Below are 25897 nucleotides of genomic sequence, written 5' to 3'. Positions count from 1 at the left end.
AAATCAAATGAAATAGATTTCAAGAAAGAAAACCAATACACAGTGAAAACTACGGCTGTCCACTCGTGAACAGCCTAAGAATTACCTGCATGTTGGGTGCACAATAAGAAAAGAACTGTGGGGAAATAATGAAAGAGTTCAAGAGAATGATAAGTATTGAGTAAATATTTAGATGAGGGAAAAGATAATCGAGCTAGGAAATGTAGTTCAGACTCCTTATATTAAAGAGTCAAAGTGGTATGTAGTCGATAGTGAATATAAATATTTGCTGCAACAGAGGGTCTAGACAGAGAGGGAAGTTTTTTTTTTCCCCTCAGTGGGGAGGCAACTCGCCCTCCTCTGAGTTCCCATGACACTTATTGTATGACTTCATTATTGATTTATCCCATTCTGCTTTGAGTTAGGTATCCATTTTTCTATTTCTTTCAGTAAACGTAAATGATAACTTCTAGAAGATAGAGACAGTCCCTCCCTCTGCAGAAATTTTCAGAGTTTAGCAAGTTGTGGTTGTTTAATAAATACTCACCGAATTAAATAGTTGATAGGAAATTACTCAGAGAGTAAGGAAGTAGGAAGGGATTGTGCTAAGTTTTATACTGGAGATTCCTGGAAGTTTAAACATGTCAGTGATGTGATCAAAATGAGATTTTGGGAAGGTTTCTGTTGGTCCTTCCCTTCTGTTTTGGAAGGTTCTATGGGAGGTAGATGATAGATTCATCTTTTTGGTTGTGTAGGCGTTGCATGTATATTTGGGAAGAGATGCTTCCTTTAAGATGATATGTAGTGTTGAATTTGGGCCTCCCCGGTGGCGCAGCGGTTGAGCGCTGGGTTGCGAGGCTGCCCGCGGCCTCTGCGGCGCTGGTTCGATCCCCGGCTGCTCCCGGCCACCGGAGGAGGGTCCCACATGGCGTGCAGATCTCTCCTGCGCCCGCTGCTCCCCTCGGCAGTGTGCTTCGGTCCTTCTGCCTGCTCTGCTCCCCTCTGCCTCTGGTGAATTCTCTCACCCTCCCGCTCTTCTGACTGTACCCAGTGCATGTATAAACAAAACAAACAAACCAGCAAACAAATAAATAAAGCATGCCTCTATTAAAAAAAAAAAAAAAAAAAAAAAAAAAAAAAAAGATGATATGTAGTGTTGAATTTGAAGCTAACTTTAGTCAATGGAAATTTTAAATAAATATGTTTACTTTTCTTGAGTTTTATGGGCTTGATCAAAGTACTTTTAGAATCTTATGTATGTGAATAAATTTCATAAGTGATTTTTGCCATATCTGGTCATAGTAGGGGCTATTACTGAGATCTTAAGTGATTTTTGGCATGTTTAAAATAATGTGTAAGCACGTGGAGTTGGAAAAAGTCTAGAATTAGGTTCCATGTTTATGCTTTAAAAAAGATTGTTTAGGGGCTCTCCGGTGGAGCAGCAGTTGAGTGCTGGGTTGCAAAGCTCCCCGCAGCCTCTGCAGTGCCGGTTCGATCCCCAGCTGCCGGGCTAGGGACCCACATGGCACACAGACCTCTCCTGCTGCCCGCTGCTCCCCTCAGCAGTGTATTTCGTCCGTCTGCCTGTTCTGCTCTCTGCTCTGACTCTGGTGAATTCTCTCACCCTCCCGTGCTTCTGACTGTACCCCAGTGCTTGTACAAATAAATCAATAAATCTTTAAAAAAAAAGATTGTTTATCAAATTTTATTCTTTTTTTTTGATTGAACAATGAGAGAACGAGTTCATCAAACTAATAATCCTTATATGTGTTTTAGGATATTTTAGAACATTTGCTGGCACTAATAGGTTTAGGTACTTCTATAAAGATTGTCTTCATCTAAAAATCATGTTCATATGAATTTCATATTAATAATATTTGACAAAGCTTTTCTTAGCTACTAATTGAAATTACACAGATAATAGCTATTGATTGCTGATTTCAGTCATTTTCAGTTATTTTTGTTTTGTCAGAATAGATTTAGATACCTATACATATATTCAGAGCATGTATTACATAATCAAAATAAAACACATGTGTTTTTTCAAAGCTTATCTAGGTTCATACATTTGAATCGATTCTGACAAAATGAGAAAAATAATTGAAAGCATTACTGAAATCACCAGTCAACAGCTTTTATTTTATTTGTACAATTTTAAACACACACACATATAGCTGCTGCATTTCTTAGTTTATATATTGAATGGAGTATATAAAACAAAGTTAAAGATTGCATTTCTGAAGGAAGAGCTACCTAGCATTTCTGCTAAAAGCTGATTTACCTATCCTGTGAATCTAGCTCTTATATAAAAGGCAATAGGTTCAAAATGATACAGTTCAGTTTCTAATGGGGCTCCAAATGTGAACTATTGGGTAGTTTATGCATAGCTACATATTTAGATTTATTTGGTTTGAAAAGAAAGGGCTAAATGTTGACAGGCAATAAGAAAATGAGAATTGAGAGAAAGGCTCTTCACCTTAATTTAAAAACAATAGGGCAAAAGTACAGCAGGTGACCTTGGAAGTATCCAAGTGATCCAAGTACTTTGTTATTCTAAAGCTGCCAGAAGTCAGATTCCTGCTCTCTGAACAAATAGGCATTTAAAGGACTGCAGCAAACTATATACATGGTATTCTTTTTCTTGGCTTCACAATTTTAGTTAATATATTTGACTTGTTGGTTTAATTCCAATGGCCCAGCTCATAAATGCAAGCTTTTTCTTTTGCGGGCTGGGAGAAACTGTCATAAAATAAAACTCTTTGACAGCTTGTCTGTTCTATTGTAAAAAGCAACATCCTTTTAAAAAGTGAGAACCCCCTAAGAGTCATGTGAAAAGAGGGTAGCACCACAAAAATTTGGGAATACATCAAGTAGCAGTTTGAAATATGCATTATTCCTAAAGAAATTTCAGTTACAATAGCATGAGTGTGTGAATTATATGACTTGGAGAAATAGAGAAAACTGAATGAACTATTTCAGAAAAGGAAGAACTGTAGCCACAAATATTTGCTCATTGTGATGCTTATTTTCTTAGCCCATGCGATGAAATTTCTGTTTGTTTATTGAGGAGTGGCTATTCTGTTCTCAGGTTGGGCAGTAACTGTCTGAATGTTTCTGTATGAATGAAAATGTCATTTACCAGGGAATGAGAAAGATAACATTTAGCAATGCCCTCTGATGTTGCTGAATTTTGAACTGACAGTCAGTTGTTTGGTAGTTGAAAATACATACTTCCCAAAGAAGTAAGGCTAGATTCTCTGAATATATTTTGTTCAACAGACCCCTCTGGCAGTTTTATGTTTTTGCATAGCTTGTCGGAGAGATTGGACTAGCTGAATGCTTCCTGGTTTCATTAGCATAACCCAGCCCACTTCAACACACGCCCAGAACTACCTCATTAGCCATTGGGATTGTGGCCAAAAACATAAGACTACAGTGAATATAAGGGGAATTACTGGCGACAGAGCTCTAGATCAACTTAACACTGAACCTTTTACTTTTCTAAGATCAGAAAAGTATCACATTAACAGGAACCATTTCTCCATTCCATTCAGATAAGAATTCCAGGTTTTAATCTATATCTTTTAACTAGAATAATTTGCTGCACTATAATAAGATATATAGTCCAGCTGCATATATTTGTTTCTGTTAATACCTTTCTCTCTCTCTCTCTCTCTCTCCACGCACCCCCTCATTGATTTATATTCTGGATAGCTTTGACATTGTAAACCACAGACGAATTGGAGCCTGGCATTGAAAGGAGGTGTTCTACAACATTTTTTTTTTTTTTGTCCAAAGAAGTTTTCTTCTACAAGAGGGAATCTGAAAAAATGACAGGGGCAAAAAGGAAAAAGAAAAGTGTGCTCTGGAGGAAGATGCCTACCCCTCATTGTGAAGATATTAAGCAGTGGTGTAGAAGGCGGCTACCTATTTTGGAATGGGCACCACATTACAATCTGAAAGAAAACTTGCTTCCAGACACTGTGTCTGGGCTAATGTTGGCTGTTCAACAGGTAACACAAGGTAATGTACTGCATTTGACTTTCCTGTTTTATGAAGAATAGATATCACTTTGGTTTGCTTTCTTGGAAAGAAAGTTTGACTTAGGAGCTACAATTGAGCTAATTAAGTGGATATTTTAATCAACTTTGTAGAAATAAGCACATTGACTCTCTGTATAAGAAAGTTTTCCTAGTTGCCTTTCTTTGCTAACTTTTAAATAACTATTAATCATTGAACCAATTTTTGAATGGCATTACATATTTACATTAAAATTCATTCTCTATAAGAGCAAAAGGTCAGTAATTGTTGGAGTTTTAATAGCTTGACCTTGCTGATATAGTTTCCTACGTTTGCTGAATGGAGCTATAAAATATCTCTTGGCTTGAACATATCGTTTGTAACCCTAATTAGCAGTACACAATTACCTGTTGTAACCTTGAGAGTTGCTATAAGCAAAGAACAGAGCTTTCTGTACATAAAGGAGGCTTTTTGCCAAGATCATTATTTGCAAAGAGAATCCTTTATGTCCTTAGAGCTTATGTTTTACTGCGCATGCTGATTTAATTCTGTATCACATTACGTACTGGATCTACTTCTCAATAAGAAATTTAAACTAGTAAGAAGTCTGATTTTAACTTTCCCAAAACAGATGCTAAATTTTAAATGTTATTCTAGATAGGTATTTCTCTTGATTAAGCTGTTAACTAGTATGCACAAGAAACTGTGAATGTGTGTGTGTGTAGGTGTGCGTGTATATATGTTTTCCTTACTGAGATGTTCACTGTATTTTTTTAACTAATTTGTGTAATAAGTTTCTACCTGTTGCAAGAAAAGGAACTGATTTCTCAGTCTTGAGAATTTGAAACACTTTCCTTGGCATAGAGTCTGTAGGTTTATATTTCCTTGCAGTTTCACTACCTCCCTAATTTAAACTATTATTCATACTGTTAAGTTATAAGCATATTTTTAATTGAATTATTCTGTAGCTGGAACAAACTAGTTTGTGTATTTGTGTTTTTAGTCAGATTAGGAACATGTGCACTGGTGACTTCACTTTAAGATCCATGACACTATCATACTTTATGGGATTTCATTTCCCTGACTAGGTTGAATTATATTTTTGATGACCCTTTTGTCAGTGACAAATTATAGTCATCTTTCAAAAAAGTGCAAAGTAAATAACAGGTTGGGACATTTTAACCTGTTGCTATTTATTTTTTTTTTTTTTTTTTTTTATAGAGGCATGCTTTATTTATTTGTTTGCTGGTTTGTTTGTTTGTTTTGTTTATACATGCACTGGGTACAGTCAGAAGCGCGGGAGGCGAGAGAATTCACCAGAGCCAGAGCGGGGAGCAGAGCAGGCAGAAGGACCGAAGCACACTGCTGAGGGAGCAGCGGGCGGCAGGAGAGGTCTGCGCGCCATGTGGGACCCTCCTCTGGTGGCCGGGGAGCAGCCGGGGATCGAACCGGCGCCGCAGAGGCGCGCGCAGCTTCGCAACCCAGCGCTCAACCGCTGCGCCACCGGGGAGGCCCTAACCTGTTGCTATTTAATTTTAAGTTCAAAATAAAATATTACCACCTACTTTCAAGCTTAAGTAATGAAATTACAAGGGCTTTTTCACCGGATCATTTCAGTATATTTTATACCTTTACTTTGCTTTAATTTATTGTAAAGTGAAAATAGTAATGTGTTTTTGAAAATAATTGCTTATTTTTGTGAAATATCAAGTTAATAAGGAAATTTTCGGATATGATATACTTGCTATATATCATCAGTGATAGCAGTTACGTGTAAGTCTTTGGTAGTTGATTGTATGGCTTTTATTTGGGTATGAATTTTGAGGTTTTTTGTTTTATGAGTTATGTATTTTACTGGTTATGGAGAAACACATTGACCAGCCCCTATTGATGAGCAGCACATTGAATATCGGAAAGTTATGAATCTGGTTGCTGGTGCTCTTGAAAGACTACAGGTGATTAGACAGGGCTACACAGCTAGAAAGATCTTATAGATTTTTGTTGGTGTATGAAATGAATCCTTCTAAGAAGTACCTATTCTTTTAAACAGTTCTCTCAAACATTCTCATACTTATCTACTATGGAAAGAAAAAAGTGAAATATCATAAGCTAGCATTTGCTGTGACAGGAACTATTCTAAAGCCCTTATATACATTATCTTCTCTTACCATAACAAATCCTGAGAGATAACAGTCTCTTCTTTATATTCCATGTGGGAAAATGGAGACTTAGAAAAGTAAGTAAATTTCCCTGGGTCTCATACCTGATAAGTGGTAGGGTCAGGGCTTGGTTCCAAAGCCAACACTCTTAACCTTTTATACTTTATACTCTACACTGCCAAAATAACTAGACTTTTTCATAATGCCAATGTTATTAGTAATAGAAGACATTTCTTTGGAAAAGTGCAAATATCATTCCCTTCAAATTATTTTTGCATTTAGTTTTCATCCTTGCAAGGGGAAGTGACAAGGAAAAGAACTACAGTAGGATATAGAGTAAGGAAGGCATTTGAATATTCATTACCTCCTATTCACAGCAGTACAATACAGGCAATTGTTATGGACTCCATTTCTTTGGGAAAGTTAGAAGAAAGAAGGGGTAATTTATTTACTGAAATATTGTTAGTTTGCAATGTTGTTGTTGTTGGTATTTAGGAAGTACAGGATCCCCCCTTCAGGTGTCTTTACCATACAGCACCCACCACCAAAGTACCCATTTACTCAGCTTTGTAACACACAATAGAAACAAGTACCTGTTTTCAACCCACTGATCTTTAAAGTATCTTTTCAGTTTTGTCTGAGCATAGTTGAATCACATGAAATTGTTGAAATCAACATTTTGGCCTATGAATATGGTAAGTTATATGGTTTAGTCTCACAGTTGTTTTTATTCTTCTTTCCTTAGAAATACTTTTGAAATTAAGAAACTAACACTTTAGTGCTTTCTATATGTCATATACCAAGTTCCATTTAAAATCATTTCATTAAAGTTTCTCAACTTTAAATACAAATGCTTGCTTATTAGCACTGACCTTGACTCCTATAGAATTTTCTGTATTAACTATACTCTTTCAAAACTTTCATTTGACTTTTAGGCATTGCTTTTTTGATTTCTTCTGGCTACCTTTCTGGCCTCTCTTCTTATGAGCTCCTGATGCTTTTACCTCTCACTCTATCAGTCCATTAAACATCAAGCCCTGGCTTTCTAATTCAAAAACATCTTAGGCTATTTTACCTGCATAAGAGGCTTAAAGCGTCATCACTGTGCTGATGAAATCTTCTCAACTGACGATCCACATCTTCAATTATACTAGCCTAGAATCTTCTAAAAGAACTTCAAATGCAATATTTAGTCTTGTAAAACAAACAGAAAAACAAACCAACCAAATGATACCACCATCTAAACAGAATTATAATAATTAATAATAATAACAGTAATTTTCAGGCACAGCTGTAAACACTGTAGTTAAGATTTCTTGACATAGAAAACGCTGAGGCTCAAAGAGGGTTCCTAACTTGACCAAAGTCACACAGCAAATAAATGGAAGATTTACAATTTGCACTGAACTAGTCTGGCTTCAGACACTGTGGTCACCTTTATATTAGACTACTTCTCATAGGGAGTCTTAAGAGTCATTCTCAACTCATTTTTCTTTACCCCTCTGCCAAGGTACATTTTATTTCTGTGTCCCAGATATCTTTACAATCAAGTCATCTTATTTTATGACCCCTGATGCAGCCCTCATTCACTGTCTGAATTATTGAAATCATCATCTTGTGGGTCTTTATTCTCTAGTCTATCTCCTACTATCGACCAAATTCCATCTTGCAACCAGAATGGTGGTTAAAAATATGAACATATCAATTCTCCTTTAAAATTTTGCAATAAAAAATTAAAAATTTTGCTGTGACCCTTTGTTTCCTCTAGAATAAAAGCCCAGTTCTTCAGAATAACCTATTATCATTAATAATCTGTGCTCCTTGATACAAAGGTCTACTTAACAAGATCTCACCTCTGAGAAATCTCTCCTCTAAGACTCCCTTTCAATCTCCTGGGAAATGTGTTTTTCTCCCTCCCACTCCCTTTGTACTTTTTACATATCTCTGTGATAGACTTTAACAAATTGTATTATAATATTTGGTACATCTCTTTCCACTCGGTATGCTCTGGAAACAAAACAATGTCTTAATCTTTATATTCTTACCAGCTTGTATATTGCCTAGCACATAGGAGAAGGTTTGCAACAAATGTTTCATAGAAAAATTAAAAACAATTTAGTTCCTGAATCCTTTCATTGCTCTATAGGGTAGCATGCTCCCACTCTAGGAAGGAAATTAAATTTAAACCAATTATTATGTTTTCCAAATGAATGTAATGAGGAAACTGATAGTAAAAAATACATAAAAATGAGTAATTAATTTCTTCCAATTCTTGTTACTTTTCTGAAATGTAGCATTCCAGATAAATCCAGTTAAGTAAGTTTCCTTTGTCCTAAAGTGTTAATTTTTCCTCAAGCCAACATTAACAAGTATGAATAATTCATATGAAAGTTCAAATGACTGGCTTCTCTTGAAAAGGGGGAAATTCATGGCCATATGGGGGCCCACATTCCCATGTGGTAAAAATCTGCTGGATGCTGTGGCATTCCCCTTAGACAGGGCACACACGTGCATTTTGCCACAGTTCCACTAACTCACACATGCACTGCCACTCTTTCAGCTGGTATTCCCATTCCTTGCCCAGTGATATGGATGCCTGAATTGTTTCCCTCACCAAGGCATTTCCTTGTTGTGTTGAAATGTCTTGAATTCACCTTTGAATAAAATTTGAGAAAATGGAACATTAGTTTCTCAACTTAAGCCCACAGGTCCTTCAGTTCTGTGAACCTGAACTAATGTATTCTAATGTAATTCTTTAAAAAAATAATTCTGTGTGTTTTCTGTTACTTATTTAAAAAAAGAGTATTCTGAGAAGGGGTCTGTTCTGTACCAAGGTTGTCAAAGGGGTGATTATCCCATCCCAGAGTAAATAAATACAAGTATAGATGTGCTCAATGCAAAGAAAGAAATAATTTAGGTCATTCTCTTTCATGTCCAAATATTTTGAAGAAACCATTTATAGATTTCAAATATTTGAAAAATTGTGAGCTTTCATTACTAACCTTCAGTGTGAGCCATTATAGCTGGCATTCGCCACAATGTTTTTTAACTGGCATCTTGTAGGACTTCCCTACAGAATGTATTTTGAAGATGAACTAACATTGTTGAGAATATCGTTCACTTAAAACATGTCACTGCAAGCTATGCAGTATAACTGGTCTGCAAGCTAAGCAGTGTGACTGGTCTCTAGAGCATATAGTTCACTTTCTAGCTGGGATGACCACCTGAGGGAAATAGTTTCTTTGTTTCCAACTTGAAAACTCAAACACTGAGACAGAGTAGAGACCTAAAATGCATGACTTGCCATATAAGAATCTAATCCACTGAGGAGGAATATGAGAATGTTTTGCCTTGCATTCCAAGGGATCACCTAGAATAGTTGTTCCTAAACCATGCAAATTTTATGTTGCCATAGGGTTGCCTGATGTTCAAACCACAGCATTTTGGGTCGCAGACAAAAGATGGATGTTCCTTATAATTATGCAGAATGTGTGGCATTACTTGCACCAAAACATATGTGTGGAAGCTGAGCTTCATTGCACTCCTGAGGGCAGCTTAGTGACATGTGGAACAATAAGTGGAAATTCCTGAAGCATACTGCATTGCAAAGATTAAAAGCTTGTCTGGGAATTTTTCCCTGTATGGTCTCAGCCTTGAGGATACAAAATCCTAGCATTAGTTACCTATCTCTAACCTAACCCCCTTCATCACTATAACTTTCTATAAGTAACTTTTCTCTTTTCCAGGAATAACAGCAGGTAAATATTGCTAAATAAGTCTAGAGTATACTTCCTGAGCCCCATAAAAACATACTCAGAAGATAGTGACACCATAGACTTCTCCATTCTCCATATCCCTTCATCCATAACTCATCCTCTTGCTTCATTCAGCACTTCTGATACCCTTTTGTTTTTCTTAAATATGAAGAAATTGTGATTTTTATATGAAAGGACTAGTATGTTATTTATTTATTTCATTATTTATTACCTTGCTTTACAACACTGTATATGATTCGGATATGTAGGATCACAGCTCTTCAGATTTATGTTCCCACACCACAGCCACCCCCAAGACACCTATAATCCTCCACCATAGCCCACTGAGCCCCTCCCTCACTGGTAGCCTCAATTTTATAGTCAGATTTCCAGGGTTTGTTTTGTAAGGGTTATTTATATTTTTCGGTACTTAGAATAATGTTCCCTGTAACATCTAGAGTGGTTCACATGGAAGAACTGTGACCTTCCCTTTTTAGGGTGGTGAGATCTTGACAAGACTTATATTAAAATAGATTGGCAGTGAGCATGAAGGTAATGTGTAGTGGCTCCAGTGGCACGGCACACGCAGTACTTGTCGGAAGATAAGTGTGTGGCCTGCATTGTAGTAGACTTCTGATAGTGCCAGCTAGGATCCATCCCTGCTTTCTCTAGTAATTATGGCTTGTTTTATTTGGGGAACAACTTAACTTGAATGTTTAGTTATTGGAGACTTAGATGAGATTCTAATTTTGTCTTTAATGATGGAGACCAGGCTGATCAATGGCCTATGTCCCCCTCAACCAGAATTCTGAATTTTGGGGACCTGTTGAAACCACATTGGGGTGAAAAGAATCCCTTGGAGTATAAAGGACACTGGTACTTGGGCCCAATCTCAAGCAATTAAATCAAATTTCCTGGGAGTAGTTCTCAGATATTCAGGCACTGTTTCTTTTTGCAGTTATTCCAGATTCTACAGCAGTTAATCAAGATTCTCTCAACAGCAACAGTGTTGAGAACTGGATCCAGAAACAGTTATTGGGCCAAGTGAAGGCTTGCAGCTCAAGTCTTCATAGTTAGTACAATTCCATATACCTGGTCAGTGACTTATCGAGGGACAAAGTCTGACTTTAGGCTACAAGGAAATGGACTTACTATGCAATGGCTCTGTCATTTGTTGCTTTTAAATGATGATGGCAACACAAATGACCTGAGTGGTACAAGCAGCCCTTGGACATGGGTGGAAATGTGTGGGACCTTTATTTTTTTTTTTTTTTTTTTTTTTTTTTTTAGAGGCATGCTTTATTTATTTGTTTGCTGGTTTGTTTGTTTTTTTTTTTTTGTTTATACATGCACTGGGTACAGTCAGAAGCGCGGGAGGGTGAGAGAATTCACCAGAGCCAGAGCGGGGAGCAGAGCAGGCAGAAGGACCGAAGTACACTGCTGAGGGGAGCAGCGGGCGGCAGGAGAAGTCTGCACGCCATGTGGGACCCTCCTCCGGTGGCCGGGGAGCAGCCGGGGATCGAACCGGCGCCGCAGAGGCCGCGGGCAGCTTCGCAACCCAGCGCTCAACCGCTGCGCCACCGGGGAGGCCCGTGTGGGACCTTTAGAAAGGTCTCTTGTGCCTGGACTATGCACAGTAAAGATGATGTGTTTCTATAGTGTTCTAAGATCTTCACAGTCTGAAAATGAAAGCTACCCAGCAAAGGGCATAGTAGAGATGAACAGTCCTGATGTGAGTTAGCATGCGCAAGCACATTTTTTCTTTGCTTAATTAGGTTTAAGTTGGGTTACTTCTGATGACCTTAAATACATATTTGTGTGTTGTTACAATTTAAATGTGTTACCCATTTGTTTCTAACTCTATAAAACTTAGTAAGATAGATATGCTGTATATTGTAATTTCATGAGAAGAGGAATCAGAAGTTCAGAACACTAGGTGACTTGCCTGAGAGGGATTCCAACCATAACCTGCCAAGCTTGGTTCCTCACCCATCACTGCCTTCTATTTCCAGAATTGCTTCTGGTACATATAGGCATACCCTGAGTGAGACTGAAGCTGACTCTGGGTAACAGCACACCTCAACATCAACCACCCAGGCTACCTGCCCTGTGATGACATTTCACCTCCCTTGGTGAAATAAAACCCAGAATTCTGGTTGAGAACTGAAGAGGGCTCTGCCAGTGGAAGAAAATATCTGTACCCAGAGCTCCTGCTCTTTGCTTTGAGAGCTTCAGACCCCCTAAGCTAGCTCAGGATCAGAGGGAGGATAGACATGCTTGGATAATACTAGCCTGAGCAGCTAATACCATGTGCCAGAGGTGACACGAGAAGCACTTGGATGAGACTTCACTAAAGGTTAAGGGGCAATAAAGGGGAAAAAATATGGTATCATGAACGTGTAGCCATGCTTACTGGTCTTCACCTGTTCTCTTCTATCAGTGTAGATGACACCTCTAACCCTTACCACCTAGCCCAGAACATCACTGTGGATGTTTTCCTCTCTCCCATGTGGTTTAAGAGAAGGCTTGTCCTGAGTTCTGTTGGTTTTTCTGACATTGGAGATGCCTGCACAGCAGGCAAGACTTCTACCTTAGCCACAACCTCAGCAGCACAGCTCTCCCTCTTCTTAACCCCACGTCAATAATAATTAGCACACTAGTTGGTTTGTTTGGTATCTGTTCTTGATCATCTTTTCCTTTCAGTACATTTTGTTTTTCTTGAGCTAATTCATTTCCGTGGCTTCGGTTGCCACTTTTTTGTTGGTGAGTTGTGAAAATGTATACCCAGGCGAATTTTCTTATCCCAGTTTTAGCTATAAATGTCTAGCTGCTTATTGCCTTAATGTCTTCCAGGGTTGTATTTAAAAATGAACATTTCATTTCTCCTTTTAAAATCAGTCCTTTTGGGCCTCCCCTGTGGCGCAGCGGTTGAGCGCTGGGTTGCGAAGCTGCCCGCAGCCTCTGCAGCGCCGGTTCGATCCCTGGCTGCTCCCCGGCCACCGGAGGAGGGTCCCACTTGGCGCGCAGACCTCTCCTGCCGCCCGCTGCTCCCCTCAGCAGTGTACTTTGGTCCTTCTGTCTGCTCGGCTCCCCGCTCTGGCTCTGGTGAATTCTCTCACCCTCCCGCACTTCTGACTGTACCCAGTGCTTGTATAAATAAATAAATCTTTAAAAAAAAATTTCACTTTAAAAAATAAAATAAAATAAAATCAGTCCTTTTCTTCTATTCATTATTGCACTGAAATTTATTTCCTATCTATACCAGAAATCCAAAAGTGATCCTTTTTCCTTTTCCATGTAAGAGGCATATTCAATTAATCAAGATCTATAAATTCTTCCTTCTTAATATCCCTCAAATATGTCTGATGGTTTTTGTCCTTGTGAAAATTTCTTTGATGAGAGCAAATAGTGTAAAATTTGCTAAATGCTTAAAATATGCCATGAACTGTACTAAACTTTCATTGTGCATTATCAATCTTCATAACAAGCCTGAGTTTGATGGTGCTATCTATATTTCATAAAGCTGATTAGTTTGCTTTATTGCAAGATAATACACATTTCTGTACAAGTTCCAAACACAAATTAAAACCCAAATACAAGTCCCAAACCCTGTTTTTATGAAATGGAGGGAGTGTTTAAATGAGGGCCTTTCTGACTCAAAAGCCCATGCTCTTGTCTTAATTAAAAGCCACAAACACTCATAAAACCAGTCATTTCTTGCCAGTTAGAGTGCCTTCTCTTTTGTAGTTTTATCGCTCTGTTATCTATTTCAAATTCCAAAAATAAAAATCTAAATTAGATAGTGTAGATATGTTTAAAATCCCTTCAATTACACCATTGCTAGTGGATTTTCAACTGTTACTTCTCTACCTATGGTGCCCTCACGTCACCACCTCATTGGTCTATCTCTCTTACCTCTCATCCCTTTAGACTTCCTGGAACTCCACATATGATTCTGGAACTTCACTGGAAATGTGCATTTTTTGTTCTTATATAATGTAGGGGGCCACTATTTAACTATTAGAAGAGTTCATATAAAATTTGAGAGCTTCCCCCCTTCATTCAAATCTAATAATCAAATAAAAATTGGCTCATATTCTCAAATGGTAATAGTTGGTTAAAGTTCACCAATACCTGCACCTTTTCATGGGTTAGACTTTACAACTTGTCATATTCCCCATACTCCTTCCCCTTTTACATTCCATTACAGTGCTGATCACTCTGTTACTATTCATCTTCTTTAGGTTTATGGCAAGATGTTTTTGAACTCAGTTTAAGGCCACCTTGATTGTCTAAACCATCAGTTTTCAGAAGAACTAGATGTTTAGTGTAATGCATCAAAGGCAAATACAAATGATATCACTGTATGTGGAATCAACACACACACACACACACACACACACACACACACACACACACACACAACCAAACTCATAGAAAAAGAGATAGTGGTCAGATTTGTGGTTATCAGTGACAAGAGTAGGGGGTGGTAAGTGGAATTGGGAGATGGTGGTCAAAATGTACAAACTTCTAGTTATCAGAAAATAAGTACTTGTGATGTAATGTACAGTTTATGACTCTAGTGATCACTGCATGTGGTGCAGAGGAAATTGATAGATCCTAAGAGCGCTCATCAAAAGAAAACATTTTTTTTCTTCTTTTTGTATGGTTAGGAGATGGTGCGTGTTAATTAAATTTATTGTGGTAACCATTTCACAATATATGGAAGTCAAATCATTATGTGTGCACCTTAAACTTATGCATAATTTTATTTCAATAGAACTGGGGAAAATATGTAAGAATGAAACACTATTAAAAAGGGAGTTATGTAGATGAATAACCACCTTTTCTGTCATTACACTGAACTGGATTTCTTAAGTTTTCCAAGCCCCTTCAATATTTCTATCTTGATTACCTTTCCAGCCATATCTTTCTTTAATGTTACATTATGTTCTGGTTACACTGAGCTGCTCTTTATGTTATACAGGATTATGCTTCTTTTGCCTCAGGGCACTAGAACCTACTGCTTCATCTTACATGGATAATCCTTCTTTTCTATCCAATTCATCTGATTATGTTTTATAATATTTTAGGGCTGGGTTTAGCTCAGAAGTTCTCAACCGTGGCGGCATGTTACAATATCATTTGACAGTTAAAAAAATACCCATGCCCAAATTCTAGGCTAATTAAATCAGAATCTCTGGGGGGAATATAGGGCAAGCTATTTAATGATTTGGGCCTCAGCTTCCTTAATTAAGAGAGAAAAAAATCAAGTAAATAAGCAGTCAGGGTCAAGAACTACAGACTTGCAGAAAATGCCTGATATCTCTATTTCCCCCATAGTACCTTATTCTTTTGCATTTGTTTTTGATTTATATCTGATTTTTCTTCTAAGCTATATGTTCCTTTGGGTAGAGACTACTTGCAGCCTAGGGTAGCCAAGCCTTATGGTCTTAGTAATGCGTATCCCAAACCAGCTCTTTATTCAAGTATCTGGTGCATAGTAGGTACTTAGGTATTTATCGTCAGTGAAAAACACCAGTTGAGATCATGGGATGTCACTTGATGGTGCTTACTGTCCTAGAGTGGCTGCCTTCCATGTGGAAACTTCCAGTCTCTTCCTGTTACTTCTGATGTTTAAGTTCTTAGGTGTGCTGGTCATGAAGCTTCTTGATCTTGGTAATTTTCAGTCTAGTGAGATCTCACCTGTGTAACAAGCTACTTGATATAGTTTGCCTTCAGCCCACCAGTCATTAGAACTACTGATCTTTAATTAATGACACTGCTCTGTGAGAAGTGTGTCATTAGATATTTTGTTTTCATATAATTGTGATTCTTGAATACATACAAATTTACCCTAGGAGAACCACTTGTAATATTGCTTAACCCTGAACCCACTGGTGCTGTGAACCAGACAGCTGATTATACTGTGGTTTGCTAATAACAATGCTAAGACCACCACAAACTAGTTACCAGAGGGAAATAACTTTCATCATTACCCACACAGTTTGGGTTTCATTTCTAATGTGTAATTCTTGGAAGTGCTTACCGCCACCTAATTATTTTGTTTTCAAGAATACTAATCTGTCTTCCTAGGGTTCTTTATTTATTTCTATTAAAAAATACTTGAAAGAATACAGTCTTTTGCTATGTTCTTGGAAAGAGACAGAGAAGTATAAGACAACAATCCCAGCCCACAAGGGGCTTATTATTTTTTCCTTCCTCAGAAATTTGTACAAAAGTCTATGAGAATATGATCTTATTATTTCAGCCTTGAAGATATCATACTGGTGTGGGTACGTTAGGGTGGGAACATTTTCTTAGTGAAAGTTTGTAGAGTATTGGTTTCAGCCACTTTCTGCCTGGAGTAGCTTGTATAACCTAAGGAGCTGCCAAAGAATTCTGTGTTTTTATTTAGGAACATGAAGAGTGGTACAAGTCCCATCTATACAACATAACTTGAAATAAATATTTAGTGGCAAAAATTTGATCAATATAAAGAACAAAGTGACAGCTGACAAGACTTGATTAGCTACAGAATGGTGTTATCTGGAATGTTTTGCTAATGAGTCTTTCTCTGGAGGGGATTTTAAGTGAATTATATACACAGGTAACATTTAGGGACTGGCAACCGGAACCCCACTTTATTATCTGAGTTTGTGTTCAAAGCATAGCTCTTGCAAAGCTGGAATGGAGCAAAAACAATTTAGCACTGAGATCTCACAAGTGCTTCCTTCTTTCTTATAAAGCTAAGGTTTGGAAGTGCTTCTGGAAAGATAAAGAGAGACAGATCACAACTCGATCCCATGGTGCTGGGATCTTGCCAGTGGCAGGGGTAAAGAAATAGTAGAAGAGAGAAAAACATGCCCATGGCTGTTCACGCCAGTAAACATGTTTTCTTCAGAGTATTCAGCGCTGACCTTTCCCATTGGTTGCCCTCTGATTAGGTAGGGGAGGTGGTAGGGGAGGAGAGAAGGAATCTGGAAACTGCTATTCTATTACCTGAGCTGAGGTTGTGGCACTCTACCTGAGAGGAGTGAATAGAATGGAGACATCTGAGAAGGTAGGACTGAGATCAGGTTCAGGGAGGTTAGATAAGACATACAACTTGGTCTGGTGAGTATAAAGTTTATTGCCTGTGGTTCACCAGTGGCAATAGGGCACAAAAGGTAAAACTGGGGAATACAGTGTTAGCAGCTCAGGTGAAATGTAGGAGAATTTAAGATAGAACCTGATTCCGGTCTGAGTTACAGTCTAGGGAGCCATCATCACGGATATGTCGCCTTTGGTTTTTCTACCATCTTTGAGCAGGCCCCAGTTTTAATGGTTGGGCCTGGGTCTATGGGAGGTAGTGAGAAGATGCACCTGACTGGCAAAGAGAAGTCAGTTAAGGAGGTACTAGCAAACGGATAATATGAAAGGGGAAGGAAAATTCTTGGTGCCTCCTGCTCCCACACCTGGGCTGTGGGCTAGAGGAGAATTGTGGAAATAAGGTTCTCAACAGAACAAAACAAAATACGGAACCATGACACCATGTGGGACAATTTCTGCTCAATTTTACTTAACGTCATTGAGGGGAAAGATTGTGGGGACTTCTGAGAAGCCTTAGAACCCCAATCGTGCTCTGCCCTTTGTGCTCAGCACTTTCTGAAGAGCTGGACTTCAGCACCCTGGGGTGGGCACTGGCTTCTGAGTTGGACTATTTATGAACCTCATTTCCTGGCCTGCTTACAGTCTCCTAGACCACTTACCTTGCTTAAGCTTTCATCCATCTGATAATTGGGACCTGGCTTTGCCTTTGGCCCTTTGTGTCCCTCCTTATCATCCTCATTACTCTGGTAACTATATCATTTCATTCCTAGGGCCTTTTATGTACTTACCTGAGCCCCCGTGAAAGAGATTCCAGTACTTTGCTGGACACGCAATAGTTTACTTAGAAATGCAATAATTCTTACTATATTCCTAAACAATAGATCTCACAATCTAATTGTAGACCTGGACAGAAACTTCTCAATTGTAATACTTTTGGTAAGTGGCACCCATGAGGAATATACAAGGCATGGTGATGGCATTGATAACCCGTGGCACTCTTTCTGGAGTGGGGATGAAGTTGGTATTCAGGGATGATTTCAAGAGGAAAATACAATATATCTGGATCTTGAAGGCTAAATAAGAGTTTCCCAGGGGGACCACAGGTGAAGTCCACTATAGATAGGAAAATCTTATGTAATATTAAGAAAAATAAGAGAACACAGTTTGTTTAAATACTTAACCAGTAATCTTATTTGGTGGGAATTGAAGCTGGATGGGTTAACAGATTATGAAAGATTTGAGTGGAGGGCCATCCTGGTGTTGCAAGGGGTTAAGACACAACCTATGAAACTGTCCTCAGCCACTGCAGCATGAGTTCGATCACCCTGTCTTCAGGGAGCCACCCATATGGTGCAGCAGACCTCTCCTGACTCACCTGCTGCTCTCCTCAGCAGTATGCTTTGGTCAGTCTGTCTGTTCTGCTCCCTACTCTGTCTCTGGTGAATCTTCTCACCCCCCCCCCCACACCTCTGGTGTATACCCCAACTCTGGTATGCATAAATAAATCAATCTTTTTTAAAAAAAAAGAAAGACTTGAGTGGCATGGAATGAGGTTGGGTTTATTTTATAAGATGATGGAAAACATTGGTGTATCTTAAGGGATGCCAAGGAGTGACACATTTTTGAATTCTGGAATGATCACTCTGACAGCAGCACATTCCATACTTGATGGAGGCACGAGACTAGTTAGGAAAAGCAAGTTGGGAGAAATTCTATACAGGAAAGAAAGTGTTGTGGTCTGAACAGACAAAGGCAGAGGTTGGTGGCAGAGAGGAGGGACAGAGTCCACCAATTATAAATGGAATAGATAAGGCTTGATCAGCCCTTGATGATGCGAGGGTAAAAATATTTTGGATAACTTCAAGGTTTGTGAATTGGATGAGTGGTGATGTATTTTCTGAGCTAGGATTTAAGTAAACAAGAACACCAGTTCTTGTTTTATTTTTAATGCATGTTATTTTGTTCTTATGGAGATTTTGCTGGTGGAAGGAGGCAAAATAATTTCCTTTCAGTTTTGTAATGAGTGTCCATGGAATCCCTAGTTGTGTCCACTTGGGTCTGAAGTTCAGGAGAGATATTCTTGAAAAACATAGTATATAGTGTATATATGTTATGATCATGGGACTTGGTAGGTTAATTCATGGTTAATTTGTAGACTAAATCAGAATGGAAGAACCCTTGGGGAACATTGATATTTAAGTCGCTGAGGAACTAGCAAAGGGGAATGAGAAAATGTGGTCTATGGACATCACGAGGTTGGCAAGTCAATGGACATGAGTTTTAATAAAGGTGTGGTGACAGGGTCAAGAATGTGTATATAAATATAGAGTTTCCAAGACAAAAAAAAAAAAGCAATGTTTTAAAACCAAAAATGTGAGATATTCTTAACAACAAAATCAGAAGTACCAGAATAAAATGCATCAAAACTCTGTGGGAATGTGAACAAGTTGTGAGAAAATAAAGTTCTGTTCATCCTTCTCCCCCCCACTTTAGTTCTTATTGTCCAATAAAACTTTTAGTGATTATATCTCCTGTAATTTTTCTACCCTCTCTGAACTTTGCCTATATTGGTCATTCTGTAAACTGCACATATGATTGTTGAACTTGAGATAACATCTGTTTCAGGCAAGGACCTTCTATATGTTCCTTTGTATCTCTCATAAAATTTTATGTGGTCTTGGGAATAGAGTAAGATCTTTATAAGTACTTTAGAATAACTGTTAAAAAGACCTCAATTTTTAATTTCAGCTACATCAATTGGGTAAGTTTGTTAGCTGCTCTGAGATTGTCATCCTATGTGGGGATAATAATAATTAGAACATAAATTTACTTTGCAGAATAAATGCTCATGGCAGAATTCACACAAAAGAAATGTTCATTAAATCCTGCTTTTTAATGCTCACATTTTTGCCATCTTCTATTTCCCATGAGAACATGAACTCTGCAGAAGTGGAATTTTAATCTGACTTGTTAGTTTGTTATTCGATGTATCTTAAATACCTGCTACATGAGCCTGATATAAGTGCCTCTGTTATACTGCTTGGGGAGGTTGAATTTTTTTTTTAAAGCAATGGAAATTTGTGGGGCTTTTTTACATGACATCTGTGATTGGGGATGAGGGTTAACCTGTGGTCTTTGATGTGTAGCCAGGGATGCTAGGCATCTTAAATGCACAGGATAGTACTACATGACTTCAGACATCACGTTGGATGTTCAGGTAGGCCAAAGCCAGGTATCTAATGATCTGGACTTAAAAGATAATGTCATGTCAATAGGAAAACATGATTTGATTGTAAAAATAAAAATGGTTTTTGTGTGGTTTTAAATGTCAAAAAAAAACCCAAAAAACCTGTTGCATGATGTTTAAGTCTAGACAAGATATTTTTCAATTTATCCTCCCCAAATAGTCACAAAATATTATCTTTATCAGAATGCTTTTTTGGCTCTCTCACTCAAGTGTACTATCTTCTGAACTTTCCAATCAAGTGGAGGTTAATTTTCTCATTGCCCTTGGTAATTTATGTGTAAACACATCATGTTCATATTTACTAGTTTGATATTACATACTCACTTAAATTTATCCCTTCCAAAGTGAACTGTTTTTACATAGCCATATATTTTTCTAAAATTTCTAAAGTAAGATTTTTTTAAGGGAAATTGATTAGGAATATTGTCTTTTTCCAACTGAACTTCCTTGGGTCATTCTTAAGTCTGATTCTTAAATCTGGGGCATTGAAGTTGTTTGCAGATTTTTTTTATTTAAAAAATTATGTTTACTGAAGTAACTTTGGTTATAGCATGTGTTTACACCTCTACAAATATATATTATCACCTCATGCCCACACCAAAGCACCAGAGTCCATTGGTTCCCCTCCACCATTTTTGGTTCCTACTACCCCTTCTGATAGCCTCAATTCTGTAATTAAATTCCAAGGGTTTATTTTGGTCTCCTTTGCTGTGTTTTGTTATATTCCACACAAGAGTGAAGTCATCCAGTATTTGTATTTCTCTTTCTGGCTTATTTTGCTCAGCATAATTCCCTCCAGATCCACATTGTTGCAAATGACAAGATTTCAGCTTTTTAAAAAATAGCCTAGTATTGTATATTTTGTATAATACATCTTTATCCACTCCTCTGTTGTTGGGCACTTAGGTTGTTTCCATAGCTTGGCTATTATGAATAGTGTGTGGATGTAGATGTTTTTGAAATCTAGCTAAAAGGAAGTTGTTGCAAAAGGCTGACATAGATTAAAAAAAAAATCTCTACGTATAGTACTATTACAAAGTTATTGTCAAGAAAAGGATTAATTAAATCCATGGCTCTAAAATAATATTTAAATTTTTGCACAAAAAACTTGAAATGCCCTGGAATTTTATAGCTATCAAGATTCTTAATAGAGGCTTTCTTAACTGACAGTTCAAGTTTCATGTGTTATTTATTAACTATAAAGGTAAAATAAAAATTTTGAATCTGTCATCATTAAAAAAGTCATAAACAATGTTACCTTAGTCTGACTGGTCAGAAATTAGAACCTGAGTCAGGTTTATGTGGTTTTACTTGAGTGTAAACCTAGAGGGCAGGCATGAGGGACAAGGAGGGAACAATAACTAAAGGACGCCTCTTGTAGAGCTGGCTACCTCGAGAGTGACAGATGGCTCCATCCTGCCCCTAAGAAGGTATAAACTGTACCTTCAGATCATCTTTCAGGGGGAGAGAAGGAGAAATATTCATTTACTCACTCTCTCATTGGTCAAAGGCTCAGTTCATGGGTGCACCTAACTTGGCATGTATGAGTCTGGACATAAACAAATCCCAGAATGGGTGTCAGCAAGGAAACCTGAGTTGTGAGAAAAAGGGGAGCTGTCAGATTGCACCACATGAAGTCAGACGGCCCCTGCAGAGCTGCAAGAGACAGGCGAGGTCAAGAACACCTGAAATATGATGTATTGGAAATGTTTGATATGCGAAAGGAAAGCCAAAATTTTCTTTCTACTCTCTTTATAGAAAAATATTACAAGAATCATTGTCATATGAAGACATTTTCAAAGAATTAACAGCCTAATATTTAAAAGGGAGAAAGCAATATAAAGGATTATTAGATAGTTAATAAAATAGTCTATTATTTTTTCTGGATATTTGATCATGGACTTTCTCATCCTTTGAAAATTCATAATTTTCTGTGGTGTGATAGCTTATCCTAAATAAATATTTGCCTTTGTAACTAAGTTTATGCTGTAATTTTATCTTTTTTTCTAGAAAACTTCTCGAAATGTGTAAGATTTAGACCTCATTAAACCTTGATCTGTTTCTGTGGTTAAGTTTATTCAATTTTAAAAATAATAAAATAAGCACAACTTTTCTTTGATTCCATGTCCTCTCACAAGATTTTTGAAAGATTAGTTCATGTCTCTTGCCTCTTCCCTCTCCACTCAAATCCATTCCTTGAACATCCTCAACTCCCCAGGAAGTTCTTGTTCCAAAGTCATCTGTGATCCCTTAATTAGTAAATGCAAAGAAATTGCCACTCTTTTTCATGAGTGTCATTTCTGTGGAACTGCCCTGGCTTCTTTATACCTTTGATGATCATCAAGCCTCCAACCTTGTGCTTATCTTGAGCTAACCTGGCCAATCTCTGTGGATGTCCTAATCCAGGACTTCAGTTGCCTTTTATGAGCTTCCTGTCATTTCTCCTTCACATCCAGTCCCCTTTGATCCTTTGATATGTTCTATAAAGAAAGTGTTCTCTACTAAAGCCACAGGTGTGGGCCTGATTTTTTTTTTTATTGAATGTGTATTTATAGATCACAAAACTATATTTCCTTGGGAAATGCTGTCTCTATCACTACTACCTGGATATTAGCAGCAGCTTCCTACCTATTTTTCTTTCAAATTTATGTGTCTTCTGTATAACTGTTGCATTGATCACTTAAAAAATTTTTAACTTTGTTTCCATTAGAAAAATAATCTCCACATGGGTGCACTAGCATTCAGGACAATGTTCATATTACATTCAAAAGTCTCTATCAAAAATAATTGAATTTTAGAGGTTTTATGAACTCATTGTACAATAAGAAAAAGTTTCAAATATACCAGTAGCCTCATAGATTTTCACAAAGTATATGAAAAATAAAAGTGGGGAATTTGTCATGTCTGGCAATATGTAATAGACATGTCCAGACTAATGGATATGGCTCTAATTCAGTCTTTTTAACAGGTGCATAATATTCCTTAGTACCATGTACCAACATTTATCTGTCTCTATATTGATAGGCATTCAGGTCATTTCTGTTTTATCACTACATCATACATTTGCATATATATATAATATTAGGTATTGATTCTTATACAACGCTTACATAATTATGCAATCACCTAACAATTCCAATGAAAGTATAATGTAATTTCATTTACCACATTTGCATTCTGAGCCCTTCTTTAAACCAGAAACTCTGGCAAAGTGAATGCAAATCTTACTGGCCAGACTGAGCCATGTGTCCATGCTTAAAGCTTGGGGTGAGACTCAGCTCCCCTTTTCTTAGCTGTTATATTTTGGTGCAAAGAGTGCCTTCCTGGAGGAAACTGGCATATTGCTACCAAGAAGGGAGAATGGAGCTGGGTGGATAAAATATAGCAAATATTTTACTATAGAAGCTAATGACCTATTCACCCAGGAAGCAAATAGGTGACAAGGATCCTATTCTCCTACAGGAGAATAGGAGGAACAGAAACAATGAAGCTTCGATGTTTTATCTCCTTTTGAATAAAATCTGACTTAGGAAAAGCTCTGTTAGCCTGAAGATCTAGAAGCTCTAGTGGGCAGCTTTGATCAGCTTAGAACACTTGTAAATTTTGTTTGTTCTACGAAGGTTATACACCCAGTCTGGATTTGAATATTCTCAGCAATATGTAGGTGACAGTAGGAACTAATCAAGTTAGTTAGGTTTCTGAGGACCCAGAGGTTTTTCCAAATAGAATCCATGTATAGACTGAGGTTATGTCTAGGCTTTGTGTCTCTTAAAGAGGTAAAATAGGTGGTCCATATAACGTGTGGAATCCCTTTTGTTCAGCCTGTGAGTCTGCCCAGAAATATTCCACACCACATGAGTCCTGACTTTATTAGTGTGTGTAGCCACATACCTAAAATGAGTTTTCATTATTAGATTTGCAGATGTACCATTTAGCCTTATTCCTGGGACAAATAGCCCTTCATTTGAAGAGGAAACACAATATGTAGCTGAAAGGCCATTTGTACAATGACTCAAGATTCTTTTCTTCCCATTGTTTCAATGTTAAGAGATTCCAGGTATTTCCACTACCCTTTACAAATCAGAGAAAATGTGAAATTAGCTTAAAAAATAGAGAAAGATAAGGAGAAGGTCAGGAGGGAAAAAGGCCAGAGGAAGAGTAACAGATAGAGGGAGGGAAGAAGAAATTGCACACCATCTTCTTATTTCTTTAGGTAGCTACCCCTTCTTTCTAACTGTTGACCCAGAAAAGTGCCTCAGGCTTACCTTGCCTCCCATTTCCTTTGTTCATACAAGCCGCTCTTTCATTTTCATTGAAAAGGCTACTCCTAAGAACCTTAAATCCGAGATTAAGGAATGCAGCTCAGGATTGAATATTTCATTTCCTTTCATTGGGTCTTATTGTTAGTATTTTCTCCAAATTCCAAACTCCTTCTCTTTCTTTCATGGAATTATTGGTACTTAGCCTTTATTCCTTGGAATGAGGACTTTTAAATGCTTCTATCTTTAGCAATTCTAAGCTCAGAATAAGTTCTGAAATGAATACAGAAATACCTCTGATGTTCAATATTCAAGACATCACTCCCCCACCTCCACTTCCAACCCCCAGACATTTATAAGAAATAATTAAGTTTTCAGTCATTGGCTAACTTCTACTCAATTGAAGGATCTTTACTGAAGGCGTGTTATTTGGTAATGCCATGATTTATTAAGTGGTATGACTTATTAGGGTCACAATCTCAGCTCTGGTTTTAAAATAAATATCTCAAATCCTAAAGTTCCTCTTGTACCATAGCCAAATGCAGTAATTCATCCGTGAGCCCAACATTCAGAACGGAAAAGCATTGTTTGGTTTCTGTTTGGCAACTTAAAACAAATTGAAAACAGTGCTTTAAGATGATTTTGAAAAATGGATATTTTCATGACTGAGTAAACTAAAAGCTTTCCAGAGTTGCGAAAAATAGACCTATGGATGCTTTTCAGAGTCATTGGTCACAAATGAGGTGGGTTAGTTTGTCCAGCAGGGGGCACTTTTTTCTAATTTGCACAAGGGTGCTGAATGTTCTAGAAGTTGCCTATTTTTGATGCCAGTTGGGAGCAGAAGCCAGGAACCTCAAAGAGCTTTGCATGAGAAGCAAAGACGAGAGAGTGTTCGGCTTTTCCGATTTTCATAAATATTTTTTTCTTGTGTACCAAAAACTGGAGAGACTAATGAGACAATTAAATCATATTACTTCTTGTGCAAGTGCCAGTTTGTGGGACTCTACAAAGTTCTCTAAAACTGACTGCAGTTTTAAACGTAGTTGACCCATCTTTGCTCACCTGTACTTTTGGACATCAATAGGTCCTTTTTCCTTATGCATATAGGAGATGATTCCTAAAAATATTGCCTGTTGTAGGTAGAGTAGAAATATAGACATGGAATCTATCTCTGGCCAACTCCTATCCTGACAATTTATACCACATTTATTAGAATTTCATGTCCGTATGATTCATCCAAAGTACTTTTGTCAAATATGCCTCTGTTCTTTCCCGTTTCCTGCATCATTAATTTAGTAAATCTTGGTGATCTACAATACGGGTAGGTCACGTTTTTTTCTTACTTGGTAACACTCAGCATTCTGCTTATTAATAGGTAATTTTTAT

General features: G+C 37.6%; 1 protein-coding gene across 2 annotated transcripts in view; it reads left to right on the top strand.

Annotated features, from left to right (window-relative positions):
• The first annotated feature begins 3402 nt into the window (after nucleotides 1–3402).
• SLC26A7 (solute carrier family 26 member 7) overlaps nucleotides 3403–25897 on the top strand; it is a 99877-nt gene continuing 77382 nt past the window's right edge. Inside the window, exons 1-2 of one of the 2 annotated variants that reach the window (XM_037504264.2) lie at nucleotides 3403–3546; nucleotides 3694–4002. In XM_037504264.2, the coding sequence (XP_037360161.1) occupies nucleotides 3810–4002 (193 nt within the window). In that variant the 5' untranslated portion in view covers nucleotides 3403–3546; nucleotides 3694–3809. Of the gene's footprint in view, nucleotides 4003–25897 lie in introns of both variants that reach the window. The other variant, XM_037504268.2, reaches the window with a different exon arrangement.

The sequence above is a fragment of the Talpa occidentalis genome, unplaced genomic scaffold (genome assembly GCF_014898055.3).
Source record: "Talpa occidentalis isolate TD23 unplaced genomic scaffold, MPIMG_talOcc4v2.1, whole genome shotgun sequence".
In the NCBI taxonomy this organism is placed as follows: domain Eukaryota; kingdom Metazoa; phylum Chordata; class Mammalia; order Eulipotyphla; family Talpidae; genus Talpa; species Talpa occidentalis.
Note: the sequence above shows the minus strand (reverse complement) of the source record. Positions and strands in the feature narration are given on the sequence as shown.